Source organism: Aythya ferina, assembly GCF_964211825.1.
Source record: "Aythya ferina genome assembly, chromosome: 6".
In the NCBI taxonomy this organism is placed as follows: Eukaryota; Metazoa; Chordata; class Aves; order Anseriformes; family Anatidae; genus Aythya; species Aythya ferina.
The window spans coordinates 24,043,471-24,059,206 of NC_140303.1; the positions used below are offsets into that span (position 1 = coordinate 24,043,471).

The 15,736-nt window shown below is 38.4% G+C and overlaps 1 protein-coding gene across 8 annotated transcripts in view; it reads left to right on the forward strand.

Annotated features, from left to right (window-relative positions):
- The first annotated feature begins 11,434 nt into the window (after nucleotides 1-11,434).
- The window catches only part of KCNH7 (potassium voltage-gated channel subfamily H member 7), a 222,020-nt gene continuing 217,718 nt past the window's right edge, over nucleotides 11,435-15,736 (forward strand). For all 8 annotated transcript variants that reach the window (XM_084524177.1, XM_084524179.1, XM_084524178.1 and 5 more), the window contains exons 1-2: nucleotides 11,435-12,153; nucleotides 14,148-14,378. In XM_084524177.1, coding sequence (XP_084380303.1) covers nucleotides 12,078-12,153; nucleotides 14,148-14,378 — 307 coding nt within the window. In that variant the 5' untranslated portion in view covers nucleotides 11,435-12,077. The remainder of the gene's footprint in view (nucleotides 12,154-14,147; nucleotides 14,379-15,736) is intronic.

Sequence of the window (15,736 nt, forward strand, 5' to 3'; positions counted from 1 at the left end):
AATGGGGGAGAAGAGGGATACTTATCCATGGGAATTTGAGAGTTCCAGAGAGATTCTTATAAAGTTAAGGTTCCCTGAAGAAGGTAGATACCTTTCCATTTATGAAAAAACAGCCCTATCATTTTCTTTGATTTTGCTGAATCAGTCTCACAAGAATTTAGTTAATAGAAATAAAAGTAAAATTATGATCGTTAAATATCAAATCTTTCAATTTTTTCAAAAATTTTCTACCTTGGAAGAATATTATAAAATCCCAAGTATCTCATCAACTTTGATTAACATAGGAAACAGCGACTGTGGGGAGATACTATACCACAGAGAGTAAAAAGGAAGGTAAAACTAAATCACTTGGCTAGTAGATGTTGATCAGGCAGCAGATGTTAAAAATGTATTTTAATCACTAAACAATGAACTGATTGGCAATTTATTCTTATTTATCTAGAGATTTAAAAGATTGAAAACTATATAAGAAGTAAAATATTATTATTGACACTACTGATTGCATGTAATGCTAATACATTTATTTTGATCAGAAGTAAATTTTTTTTTTTTTTTTTTGGACTAAAAGTACCTAATCTCATTTTTTCTTTTCCTTACGTTTCCTCATATAAAGTATTTTGACTTGAAGTAGATGTGCGGTTTGGCAGCTGTTGTCAAATATTACTGTAACATTACTGTCTTTTCCAAGGCCTTTTCACATAGGAAAAGCAGACAATATTATAGCCTCCACTGCCAGATTAACATAACCCATGATTCGTCTCAAATGTGAACTATTTCAGGAGGACTTTAATGATGTATATGTGCTTGGATTCATAAATTGATAACATTTCCTATAAACACAAATGTCCACTTTCTCATGACATAAACACATCATTTTTTTTTACTAACTGATATTAATTGGCTTGTCTGAAGTTCACCCAATGAAGTGTGTAAATTCAACCAGCAGCAGTTATAAGTCTATAAATATTAATATAAGGCATATTATTGGTAGTTTTTTCTTTTCCATTTTTGCTTTCAAGGTTTCTTTGACTGTGAAATGTTCACCAGAAGACCAACAAAGAGCCCAACATACAAAACACAGTCCTGAGGTTAATCAGTTTTAAAGCAAGTGACACAAATGAGATGTTGATCCCAGAAGGTGCTCAATGACAGAAGCTGAGTGCTATGCTGATTCTTCAGAAGAATTGATGTTGTGAATAAATTGCTCCGTTATGACTATTTAGTCTTTTAAATATGTATATTCAAATTATTTTGAGACTCATACTTTAGTTATTGAGCATTCGTCCAGGCTTCCACCTCCTTTGGGTGTTGGTTAGTGCCCACACCTCCACTGCCTACCATAGGAACTGGATCAGAATTAAGTTAGTTTATTGTCCTTTTTCAGTATTCATCAAGAACAATGTTGCAATTTTTTACTGTAAGATGAGGGAAGGCCAATTAAAACTATAGAAGGCAGACAGTGCTCAAGTGTTCCAGGTAATAAGATACGCCTAACACTTGCCATCTGTACTATGATTGTACTACTCACTATCAAATTACATTTCATATAATAAAATTGAAACAAAATTAAATCAAACTCCTTGTGTATTATCTCTACAACGGTTATTCAAATTAGCCTGCTCACATGACTACTGGAAAGGAAAATAAGTCAGTGCTGAGGACAGAGAGACTCAATAAAGAGGAAGATGGAAATCTGGTAGGCAATCAGTGATGCCGTGAACCTCCACCTCTGAGAAGGATCAACGAAGTTCCTAAGTTATACAAGCACAAGGGAGCTGTGGAAGAAATAAAGGTCTTATTCCTTGAACGTAAGAAGAGTATTATAGATCTGAAAATATTTTAAGGCAGATGAACCCTGTAAAACTTCTAGCTCTCATTAGTGAAAGCAGTACTGAGACAGAGGGGCTCTGAGATCCAGGAGAAATGTGTTTGCTGTCTGGATAGTTGAAAAGATTACAAAAGATACAAGGAAAGGCTGTGGTTTTACATTTGCTGTTTAGTCTGAAAAGGTTTCAGTTGTCACAGACTGGTATCTTGCTCGTGTACATGTATATGACAGCCTTCTAAAGTGTTAATCAATAAAGCATTGCTTATGGAACATCTCAAGCCCCATAAATTATATTCTTATCATACCACTGATAATAGAAAGTACAAGAACTTTGGTTAATGATAGAAATGCATTCATGTGTTTCAGGGAGCCATGTGATGCCAACACATAGATATAGGCAGAAAGCTCAAGTAGCACTATTTATATCTCATCTGCACACCATGAATAATCTGAAATACAGTCCTAGTATATCTTGGGGAGGTGGGGGAGAATAAATCATAGGAACATATAATATTGTAGTTTTGAAAGAACCTCAGGAAGCATTTAGTGCAACTTGCTGCTCAAATTTGTGTCAGTGATGAGGTGTGAAACCAAGTTGTTTAGAGCTTGATCTTGTCTGGTCTTGAGAACTTCTGAGGAAGAGGACTAAACAGTTTCTCCAGGCAATCATCACATCTATGTGACAGTAACAGAAAAATTACTATGGCACAACTAAATGGGATTATATTTTTGTCCTAAATTGAAGATATATTTGGCATGTGTGAGCCCCAAAGGATGTATATACCTAGACTGGGAACTTTGACATGGTCTGAAAAAAAAAAACAATGTTCACTTTTGAGTGAATCACAGCAGTCTTGAGCTTTCAGGATGGAATGCAGTGAAATCATAACTATTTGAGCTGATTACAATTTCTCCCTCAGAAGAGCATCCTGATTGCAAATATCAACATCCCAAAATTCCCCAGAAAGATCAGGTTTTAGTTTGAAAAATTCAAATTCACTTTCCTGACAATATTGAGGACAACTTCATGTTTTTCATTTTTATTTCATGTTTCGGTTTCTTTGGGACTGAAGGGGAAAAAAAAATCAACAACAACAAACAATGAGATCAATGTTTTCAGCAGTAGAGTTTCATATGTGAATCTGCCCCTGGATCTGCAAGGATCTGGAAATCTGGAATCTGTGAGAGCCTACAGGCTAGTTTGGATAGATTAAAAAAAAACAAAACAAACAAACAAACAAACAAAAAAAAAACAGTATATGGGTTAGTTGTGGGTTGCTTTTTTGTTGTTGCTTTCCAGCACCACCAAGAGATGTGAAACTAGGCTTTCAAAAACACCATTACCAAGCTAAAGCATAGCGCTTTTGAGTTACAGCTTTGGGTGCTACAGAACATACTAAAGACCTTGTCTTTCAAAAAAAAACATACCACAATAGTTGGATATTATACTATGAAAATAAGTAGTACAGAAATAGTAAAAATCATCATACTCATCAACAGAATGAGTATCTCTAATGTGATCCCATACGCACCTGCCTTAAATAACTTGAAAAGCAATAAATAGGAAATATGCAAAATAATTACGGGAATTTGTATGATGATTTCGAGAACAAAAACTTTTATTTCTGAATATATTTTGGGATATAGTACTGTTTTTATTACTCTTTCAAAGCAGAAATATTGACTGTCATTATTCATCCTGCCAAACAACTTGCACTGGATGGTAGATAAGTACTGGAAAATCCAGGAGGAGGAGCATGATAGTATATATTTTAATTGTATTGCAATGAAGTAGACATAATGGCAAAGAGAGGAAATCTAGGAGAGATTATTTTAATAAAATACATCTTAGGCAGCAAATGACCCTTTCAAAAAAGCAAGATATGTCATTTGATTATCTCTCTCTGTCATTATAGATTATGAGCAAAACTCTCATTTGCCAAGTACCTGCAGTTCATATTGGCTTCAGTAGTATTACTGAATACAGTCCTTAGCATTGATGAAAAATCCAGCCATTCATCTGCAGCTGCATCCATATAGTTCTAGAGATGCTAGCTTCAGACAGGCACCTGGGTTTGAAAACATGGCCTACATCACATGTATTTTATCTGCAGAGACAGCAGATCAGCTCATATGCTACAGTTGTGACAGAAATTGCTCTTTCAGGATATGGATGTCTCTTCAAATGAATTACACAAACATGGATTTTTGTAATAAAATTGGCTGTGATCTCATGCTACGATATTATGAAAGAAAAGTGGGAATACTGGAATAGAAATATGTGACCTGGATATATGCAGACTATTGTTGACAGCAATTAGAACAGCACTGAGAACTATAGTGTCAGGAATAATTAGTTTTATCTGATTCTGGACTCTGTATAATTGCAGAGAAATATGATTATTGTGAGAATAATACTGAAAAAATCAAAAGTGGAAAAAGACAGTTGTAGCAAGAAAATATATATGCCAGGTGGAGAAAGTTTCGCCTACAGAACTGAGTGTTAGAATATGCTAATAATAAAATTGTTAATGACTAAGTGAGCACAGTGTAGAAACTGCAGTTACCTTATTTAGATGAAGTGACCGTGTAAAGTATGTTAACAGAATGCAGAAAGAGGAAAGAAGGTATACATGTAGAACACTAAAAATGAAAAAGCATACTCTGCTTGTCTGGGTTTTCTGATTAACATAGAAACACAATGTACTACTACTAAGATATTTTGGAGCAAAAAATATAACCTTCATCAAATGAGTATGGAGACATTGACACAACAAACTCATACTACTTTTTTTTCTCTTCTCAGTGAAATTGGAATTTATTTCCTATGTACAGGACACCATGGTTCTAGGACACCATATCCAAAATTGTTGAGTTCACAGTTTAAGGAGGAAGGGTACAAGATCTATGCAAAATTACAATATATCAGCACAAGGAAGGGAAGCAAAACAAAATCCATATTTATCTATTAAAATGAAAAATCTACAAGGACACTCTGTACTGCCATAACAGTGGTGCCCAAATGAGAACACTTTATATGCTTCAAAACTGCACATTATTGATTTTAAAATGAATCTGTAATAGGAAGAAATTTATGTGTGATTACTGACTGAAAACACATCTAGTCTGATCCAAAGGATGTAAAAGGCCTCACTGCACCTTGGTCACTCCCAAGAAAAATCCCAAACATGAACCATGCTCCTTCAGAGTATCTGCTGCCCTTTTCTCCCCCGCAGCTGTGCCTCACTGTCAGTGCTGCAGGGCAGAGGAAAGGAAAGGAAGAGCTCTGGATACCTTACTGTTTGCTAAGCTAGCAGCATATGGAAATGCTACCAGATCAGGAATTCAGCTGCTATGGCTTGATGCTAGGAAAAAGGCTGAGGAATAGAAATGAGCTCCTTCATCTTGTGACCTCTCTGAAGTTAACCTTATCCATAGAGACGTACCATTTTTACACAGAGCTGGTTAGGAAGAGTGAGTCTATTCCGTGAGTGATTTTGATAATGTGTGTTTTTATTTATGATTGCATAGAAATGCAGTTTGAAATTCTCTGTGAAAGGAAATTCTGCCTGCACAGAATGTGCTGGAGCTACATGCCCGGAAGATCGCAACTCAGGCCAGCTCACCTCCTGGTTTTCTCTGAGGACACAAACCCTGTGTGCCTGCTGCAGTTAAAGTAGGAGCAATTTCAGCAAAACCATAAAGCCTGCAAGCTCAGGAAGCTCTACACCACTTCCATACTTTTCACCACCATTAGGTTGAGAGCCAGGAATCACGTTAAGCCAGCTCCAAATACAAGGTACATACACCTTTCGTTATTATTGATAAAAAGACATGCAGAATATGCAGACAAAAGAAATCCAAACTACAGTTTATCCGAGGAAGAAGCTAAGAAAAGGAAGGAATTTTGCCTGACAAATAACAGTCTTATCACCCAATGTGTGAATACTCTGTAGACAAGGTTGGGGGAACTCAGGTACAAAGAGAAGTAGTTTTAGAAATAGTTAAATGAATAGGTCTAGTTAAATAAATAACTTACAGTCAATGATTTACCCTTTTCATACTCTAGCAATGAATGCATACAGATCAGAATTTGTTCCTTTTCCCAGTTCACTCCATTTTTGTTAAGCATACACTTCTGAAGAGACCAAACTTAAGCTGTGATCTAATTATGATAGTTTTTACATGAACTATTATTCCAAAATATTATGCCTGAATTTCTGTTATGAGGGAAGACAGATTAGAGAAAATGCACATATTTACCTTCAATTACACTTCCCTTGGTACAGAATAATTATTCACAAAAATACAGAGCAGGGTTCTGCTTTTGTATGCTGCTGTAATTTCAATATTGTATGAGGAAAAGAATAAATCAATAAAAGTACGTTTTATGTCTTACCTAGTTATTACCAGTGTTCTGTCTGGAATGACTGCTGCCAGAATGACAGACATAGCAATATAATCCAACTAAAAAATCTTCAAGAGGCACAGAACATGCTGGGGTCATTTCTGTCACTCTTAATTGGCCAGAGAGGGTCAGCAAGGAGTAATTGGAGGCACCCATTACTGGGCAAGAACCCAGGGAATCAGATGAGCATCTAAATAATGTAAACTCCCAAAGCAAGAGAACACACCAAAACCGTGGCTTAATATGAGGGAATGAAACCCTGTGGTGAGACAGAGAGATATTGAAAGAGTCTCTCAGAGGAAGAAGTGGAAGCCTCATTGCTTGAATAATTTAAATCCTAAATGAATAATACAAACACAAATATACTGAAGGGAACAATCCACTGGCAGGACATAAAGTAGATGGATATATTGATGCTTTTTGTAATTCTGTTTTCATGACCTGTACATACGACATCCAAAACAATCTCAGGTCATGAGGTTTTGAATCCCTAGGCATTCCAACATAGCATGTAATAAGAGTAACATATACTTTAGAATAACAAACTTAACTTTTCACAAATCCTTCCAGAGAAAGTTACTTGCTATCTTAGTTTCTTGCCATGTGGCATTACCTTTATCAGCCTAAAAGATTAAGCTCACAGAAGTTCTACAATTAAAGATTTTGCATTTATAATTCATATTCTTGTCATCAAGTTACAGTTTCTCAGAGAGGGAATTCCACATAAAACATATTATACATTGAACAAAATCCCAAATAACTTTTTTTTTTTTTTTTTTTTTTTTTTTTTTTTTTTTTGAGGGGGAAAGGAGGCAGGGAAACACATGACTACTGGGGGTCAGCTGGCTGTAAATTTAACAAGCTTGTAACCACTTTTTAGAGCATAATGTAGTGTGGAAACTTCTTTTGTCATTTTGCAATACTAAATACTTGATATCTTTTCTCCCATTGAAACATCTGAAGTCCTGAATACTAATGAGAACCATACACAGACATGGTGAAGAATTAAACCTTTAGGCCAAAGAAAAATTACATTCATGCAATCTCATTAATATCAAAGGTCTTGCTAAAAATAAGAGTTTTTTTCAGAGAACAATGAAAGTGAAATAAATCAAGATGAATTTTGCAACAACAATGAAGTATTTCTATTTCACTATGTAGGCAGCTGTGTAGGCTACATGGCTGTAGGATTATGAAAGACTTACTGGTCCATGGAGTATCAGCACAGTGCAAGTAAAGAAAAGCTACTAATAGATGGACCCAACTCTAGCAGCAGAAACTGCTGCCACATGAACCCTAAAATCTTCTCAGAAGTACCAGCAGAGATTTGCTGTTTTGCTGCTAGTGATTTTCAAACAGCTGATTTCTGTCTTCTCCAACAGATGTAATTTGGCAGCCTGTTGTCCCAGGTAACTGTATACTTTACCTGTAGGCCTAAATCCCAGCCGGCCATAACCTAATTGATTATCATTATTATCACAAGGGATTAAAATAAAATCTAGAGCTATATTTTGAAACTTTAGGGAGAGGAGAGGAGAGGAGAGGAGAGGAGAGGAGAGGAGAGGAGAGGAGAGGAGAGGAGAGGAGAGGAGAGGAGAGGAGAGGAGAGGAGAGGAGAGGAGAGGAGAGGAGAGGAGAGGAGAGGAGAGGAGAGGAGAGGAGAGGAGAGGAGAGGAGAGGAGAGGAGAGGAGAGGAGAGGAGAGGAGAGGAGAGGAGAAGAGGTGTTCATTAAGAGACATAAATCTTTCAAGGAATCACAAAGGCCATCTTAGAACAAAATTGAATTCAAATAGTTTCATTATTTCATTTGACAACCCTGAAGACATTCACAGATTTATTTAAAATTGGAGGCACAGATGGATGAATAAATGACAGGGCACACATTATATACAGTGCAAAAGTAACACAGATACCAAAGCAACACAGATACCTCATGCTAGCTGGAACAATGAAACACACACACACACACATGTGAAATAACCAAAACCTAAATAAAACAAAATCAAAACTATCAAGACTTAACTGTATACTGCTCCAGTGCATTTATTCAAATGGGATTGTGCTAATAAACTTCTCTCTATAGCGGGCAAACTGTAGAATCAGGGCAACAATGAAATGGAAAGTAAGACTTTGAGAAGGAACAACATGCAGCTGAAGATTATTTGAGCTGGAAAAGGAAGGAATTTCTCTTATGGAGTCAATCTCTTGCAGCATGAAAGAGATAAAGTCATAGTCAAGGATGATAAGAATGCTGGTCTAAAACTGAATGACTCCTTTTTATACTTTTTTCCCAAAATGAATGGGAAATATGATTAGAGACGTTTCCACAGAGATATATTTTCCTCATGATAAGAGATTTAATTGGTAACTGCTAAAATGTCAAAATAGCTCAATAACATATCTCCAGTCACATATCCCTCTGAATTCTCCCAAGGAACTTGAAAGAGAAGTAGTTAACGTGTTGGAAAAGCCACTGAAATCTCATGAAACTGAAATTTCAAAATCAACTTCAATCCTTGAGGCTAGGAAATGCCATATATAATTTTGCTGCAGAGCAGCAGTGTTCACAGGGGAACTATCGCTGGGCCATGAGGGGCAGTGCCACAAGGGGGCAGAGAATGAGGGGGTCGGTCGTGCTAGATGCATTTTAGCTCAGGAGAGACCCTCCCTTGGCATTTTTGTCCCTTGCAGAGCTGGCAACCGTACAACTTTATAGATAAAACATATAACTCCAAGGCATTCTCCATTTCTTTCATCATACTAGAGAGGCATGTTTGTGATGAATTCAAACTTTGTCACTTACATGCATATTTTCCCACTCAAATGCAAATCCTTTCAAATGATCACTTTTCTCTCTGTTACTAAATTGTCCAGTTTTAATATATTTTCATCTTGAACTTCTCTCACTGTTGGCTTGTTACAGAAAATTATAAAATATTATGCACAATGAGTATTAAACACTCCAGGAGTAACACAGCATCTATGAGACTGCAGGGGTGTAAATCACTGTGATGAAAGATTTTCTGATGCCACCTATTGCTTATGCAGTTATTACATGCCATCATTCTTGTGAATTCCTCCCCTGACAAAAAGCACGTCTCAGATCATGTCTTCCAGCAGCAGTTATCTTGTTTTGGCCAGGGTTACCTTGAGGTTCCTAAACCGACAAAGGGAGGTGGGAGGGAGTCTGTGGACTCTGATTGATGTACATTCACTTAATCAACATCAAACTTCTAGTAAATATCAGGAGACAGTATGGAAAAGGACTTCTGGAGTAATGGAATCTTAGTTTCTGCTATTTCAGGCACATATAGTTTGATGCTCAAACAACATGAAAAGATGACGCTTCAGTGAGATTTGTATTCTCAATTCTATTTTGTGTTTGTTGTTGTTGTTGTTGTTTGTTTTGCTGTGTGGATTTTTGTTTGTTTGTTTTTTAATTATGTATTTTTGTGCCAGCCAGGCACCTAAAGGGCTCTAGACTCTAGTAGCCTGTGGGGTTCCTCAGTCGACCTAATTTGCTATTAATTGTTGAATACTGAAAATAAAACATTGATTGTTTGGTACAGGTTTCAATTTTATTGTGCTTATTCTCTGTTGCTGTTTTAGAAACACCAAAGTACAATTTCTTTATGTAAAAATCAGAATTAATTCACTCCTGTCAAATTTTAATTGTCAAGATGTTAGGTATTATATACAATGTTAAAATAAAAATGCTCCTCTCCCTTTATGTCCACAAGTTCAGCTGCTGTCTTTGGGACCTTCAATACATTTTCAGAGGAATATATGGGTGTTCTTGGTCAAAATAAACAGCTGAAAGAGAAAAAATTAACCTGCAGCCTCATCCATAATTCACTACATGAAGTGTGAATAAAAATATCCTCAGAATTTCATTTTCTTGCATTGATCAGAAAGTCACAAAGATGTTACAGTTCTCCAAATAGCATGACAAAGAATATATATGGCTGTTATTCCTTTGATTCAGACATCTGAGTATACAGATTAAAACATTTAAACATTTGCTTCTGTAAATGAGCAACACTCACTTCCTAAGATTGATTATGTACCTGATTACATACCACTAAATCTAGCTGAGGCTTTGTAATTAGTATACAGCCAATTACTATGCAGCCTTCTAAATACAATTTATGTGCATATAAGTGGTATTTTCAGGCATTATTTACAGTTGTGTAAATCTAGAATGATTCCTCTGAGATTAAATGAAATTAGTCAAGAAATGTACCCACATACTCAACAGACTGTGTCCCTCCCCTGATAAATATAGAGGAAGATGTGCGGTAACAGTGAAACAAAGGCCACACCTGAGAAAAACCCACGGGAATAAGGAAACACCTGTTTGTCTTGTGGGAGAACAGGTGGGAGGCGGTGGTTTGCTGGCTCAATATCCTGTGCTTGATATTACAAAGAACAGAGAGCAGATGCCCCTCTGTTGTTTTTTGTTTTTTTTCCCCCCCTCTCCCTTTCCCTGTGAGTTTATTAAGAAGCCGCCGCTGCTCTGTGCTCCCCTGGAGATGCCTTTCCAGCACCGCATGGCTGCTCCCAGCTCCCTCCCCGTATCACCTCGCCGGGCTCCCCCGTGCTGAGCGCGCCCCGTTTCCACCTGCTGGGTAGAGCGGGAAGCCCTAATACAACCCCAAAACAGTACGCTCTGTCCTATGGGCTGGTACAGGCCGAGCCGAGCCAGGCTGGGGGAGAACCCAGGCGCTCCCTGGGCCCGCCTCGGTGCGGGGCGGGTTCAGCACCGCGGCCAGCTCCGGGCCCGCCCCAGGACCCCGGCCCCGGGAGGCAGCCCCCGAGCGGCCGGGCAGCGGCGCCCCCCCGCGCCGAGGGTTCCCCCCGTTTCGACAGGAGGGGGAGTGTATGGAGGGGAAGCCCCCGCCTAGGTCGCGCTGCGGAATGGGAAGGGACGGATATTAGGGCGGGGAAGGATGCCGAGGGCGCCGGTGGTCCCTTGGTCCCTCTCCTCTCCCCCATCACTCCAAAGTGACCCCCACCAACGCCCCCCCAACACACACACCTCCCTCAGCTGCAGACGGGGAGTGCACCAGGCTGCTTCCCCCGGGCCCTGGCAGCGCCTGGGGCCGCGCTCGGGAGCCGTGCAGGGGCCGGTGGGGCGGGGAAGCAGGGGGCGGCCGGAGGTAGCGGGGACACCCCCCTCTGCTGCCGCCGTCAGCGCCCCGGGTCCCCGCTGCCCCCCTGCAGTTGCGGCAGAGGGGGGCTGAAGCGCGCCGCGGCCGTGCTGGGGTGTAGCTCGTTCCCGATGCCGCTGTTTGTCGCCGAGTTTTGAAGAGATTTATTGGCTGGCTCTTGCTAAGCCACGCTTGAGTAATCCGAGCTGCTGCGCGCCGTGGTGAAGCCCGGAGGGGGGGAACGTCACTCCCTCTGGCAGCGGAGCAACATTAGTCTTCCAGCCCTGCAACCACCGCTACAGCGTCGGAAACTGCCGGGTCACAGCCATTTGCTTTGGAAAATTGGCGATGTTTGGTGCTAGAGATCGATTACCCTTGTAATCTTCCCCCCCTCCTCCTCCTGCTTACCCCACCCCTACCCGCCCAGACAATAGCGTCCGAGGTCCTCCAGGAAAAAAATAGAAAAGAAAGCGAGGAAAGAAAGAAAGAAAAAGAAAGAAACTGGGGGATGGATCTGACTCCGATAGGAAAAGCGTGTGTCTAGAAGTGGTGCTAATGGGAAGAGATTTCCGAGCTCCAGAGGACGATGATTTGTCACAAAGGGTAGCTGGCTCTGTGCTTTGGGCTGGAGCCGTGTAGGAGATCCTTGGAGAAGTCATTGTGCACAGAAAGCCGAAGATCTGTACAAACATGCCTGTTCGCAGAGGTCATGTGGCACCACAAAATACATTTTTGGGCACAATCATACGAAAATTTGAAGGGCAAAGTAAGTTCTCTCTTTCTATTTATTTTGCTACAGTAGTTTGATTCTGCTTGTGACTAAATGGACAGCAGCTCCGGACTATTTTAAGTTTGTAGCTTGGGCAGAAAACCCCAGAGGTGAGGAGGGGATCCCTCGCAGGAGTAACGTTGTTTTTGATCTAGAATGCAGATTACTGACTTGAATTATTGAGCTTTTCATTTTTCTTCCCCTATTTCAATGAACAGTTTTTATCTTTGACTGTATCCATGTTGTATAGCTACAGAAGTTATATTTCTTACCTTCTAAACCAGTGAGATGTCTCTGAAACAGTGTACAATTTTGTTATCCATATGGTGGCTAAGAAAATCGGCTAGATTTATTATTGTTGTTATTGTTATTAATTATCATTGTCTTTTCAAAATAAAGCATAACAGGCAGACTTTGATTTAAAGGAACCAAATAATATGCAGAGGAGCTATTAAACAGAAAATATTCTTACCTTGTCATCGTGACTGCATTTTAATATATCTGTTAAATATTTCTGCTTTGTTTATGGAAGCCTAAAATATCTATCAAACCAGTGCAAATGCATCCTCAGGGAGAGACTCTGGGGTCTTTTCCAATGCAGCAGTTTTACTACCTGTCGAGGAGGCTGAGAAGCTGAAGTGTTTTTCCTGGATGAACTCTGGTTTGCTGTTAACAGTAGGAAGGAACACTTGATGCTTAAAATTAATTTAATTTAGAAACAGTAGTTTTGATATATGTACATTTATTTAAATATTTAGCATATTTTTAGTATCAGTTCAGCGCAAACTCTTAGAGCTAGCTGCAGTTTATATACTTCCGTATACCTAGACATACACACATTACCAATTTAATATTTGTTATTTGAGAATAATATATAGACTGTAGTCCTGACTTAACCAAATGCTAAGTCAATGTTGCTACTTTAGTAGAGTTTTTATGTTGTTTTTATGTTGAGAATATAAAACCCTACCTTTTAGATAGTCAAGTGATAGTGAAAATTCATCATGATTGAAAGATAGTAGAAAATAGCAAGAATGAAATCCGTATTTTTCTCTCCAAATATTGCACTGTGCTCAAAGACTGAACATCTTTAAAATTTTGGAGACTTGTACTGCTAACTTGGTATCACACAAAAAGTCTTTCTAAAAGTGAGGGGCTTACTAGTGTGATTAACATAAGCACAAATTGATGTTATTATCAGTAAATATATCAAAACTGTACATTTGTAATTAAAACTGGAATAGTGTGTTATAGTGGTAAACGGAGACAAATGAAATAACAATTCAAAGACAACTTTTAAACTTTTCTTGCAGGTGAGGGTTTGGGAAAGCATGCTAGACTAAAGCAGAGAACGTCAGTGGACAGAAAAATGTTTGAAACACCACAATCTTCAATTTTGATGTACCTTCATATTCATGGTTTTACTAAGGCATATTTTATTTCATAAATGTAACTTTAAAACAGTCACAGAGAACAAACATTTATCTTTTTTTTTTTTTCCCCAGATAGTTTTCTTAGAATACTGACTATGGAATTAATGTCATTCAACTCCATGAAAGCCCCTACTGCGTAGCCTCAGCTGGTTGGGCTTTATCACCATAGAACCCCCTTCTCTTCCACCTTTAACCCCCACCCAAAGAAGCTACTAACTTTCAAGGACTTTCCATGGAGTTATGGCTGACAACATGATACTTAGCACCTATGTTTCAGTGAAGCTAAAAAAGAAAAATGTTAAAAGAAGTTTTGCAAAAGACTTTCACAGTCTAGCTTTATTTCCTTAAAAGACAACTGTCTTTGTTTTTAATGTATTCCAATTTTATTGAATTATCTTTAAAAGCTATGGATCAAATTAACTCCATTAAATGACTGAAAATCTCTGTATTTCAGGCATCCCAGTGAAATGAGTGGTTGTTTAGCCGCCATCCATGCAATTGACACTTTATGAAAAGTTGAAAGAGTACTAAAAAATGCATCGCTTTCTTTTATTGCAGATAAAAAATTCATCATTGCTAATGCTAGAGTGCAGAATTGTGCTATCATCTACTGCAATGATGGATTCTGTGAGATGACTGGGTTCTCCAGGCCAGATGTCATGCAGAAACCTTGCACCTGTGATTTTCTTCATGGACCAGAGACTAAAAGACATCATATTGCTCAAATTGCTCAAGCACTGCTGGGGTCAGAGGAGAGGAAAGTGGAAGTCACCTATTACCACAAAGATGGTAAAGTCCATTTTTATGTTCAAAACTTTCTGTGTTTCTGGTAAAAGTGTGTATGGCCAGACCCTTCACTGGAGTAGGGTGTATCTCCTTTGATGTCCAGTGATGTACAATTACATGTATCAGTAAGGGAATTTGCCCTGGAAGTAGTGGCTATATAGAGTATTTCACTGTATGCTCAGCTTTAAATCAGATGTAAATCTCCTACAGTAAACAGTCCTACAACAATGCAAAGATAACACAAGCACAGAGCAGGACTCTCAATTGTAGGAACTGTTTCATCTCAGAGAAAGTAGGGATGATGTATCCATTTCAGAGAACTTAATTCTGCCAGCCTGGAACTATAGTTTGATTTAAATGCAATATTTTACTGGATAAAGCACAAGGGGATTGAAAGTAGCAAATACTGGCCCATAATGAAGACAATATTGCTTTATAAAGAAAGAGGCAAATCCTTCTCAAAGATGAGATAATGTGGAGTATCTACATTTGAATCACAAAAGTTGTCCTAGAATTATGTTGTCACAGTAACAAATTTGGGACGATTAAACTATGAAGAGTATCCCTGTTTTACAGTGAAGATTCAGTATAATCTTTTAACACTATTGCTGATATAAGAAAGAGTGGTTAAATCTACAATTCTGGTGCTTTTTTTCATATTAAGAGAGCATAAAGTGAATAAGTGACTGTATTTGTAGATTAGAAAATGCACATACTTGAAATCTAATTATGACACCTAATAGTTACATGTTGGATTTTATTATTATTTTTTTGATTACCCAGTGTTATTTACAGAAACCTGTTTTTCAAACAAATCCAAATTATGAATATGTGATGTACCTTATTCCATCACTTGTTGTGTATATACTCTTGTGAGAAGGAAAAGGAAATTCATATTCAAATGCTGAGCTTAAATTAGTTCTGGAGAAGTGGCAGTGTGTTGTTTGCATCAATTTTAGAATCACATGTAATGGATGCTCTGTCATTTTAAAGTCACAGAGTTAAACCCTGTTCTTAGTAATTCTGTTGTTATCTTGGAGAAACTTAATATTATTTTTAGCTTAGGCTGGTATAATTCAGATAGGACTCAGGCCAACCATTCTACCCACACTGCCAATATTTAATATTCTTCTTAGCACATTCTCATTACAGTCCTTTGTTCTTAGATCTGTTTTGGTGGTCTGGAGTAGATTTTGTTCGAGACTGGTTGTAGTAGTTGTGCCTTAAACATAGATTTATCAGGAGTCCTGACACTGTGTGTCTGTACGCATCTAGCCCGTGTTTGCGTTAACTTGGCGTGTGTTAAAAATAATATTGCAAAAGGAGAATGTCATTGCTAACTTTCACAGCCACAAGCCTGG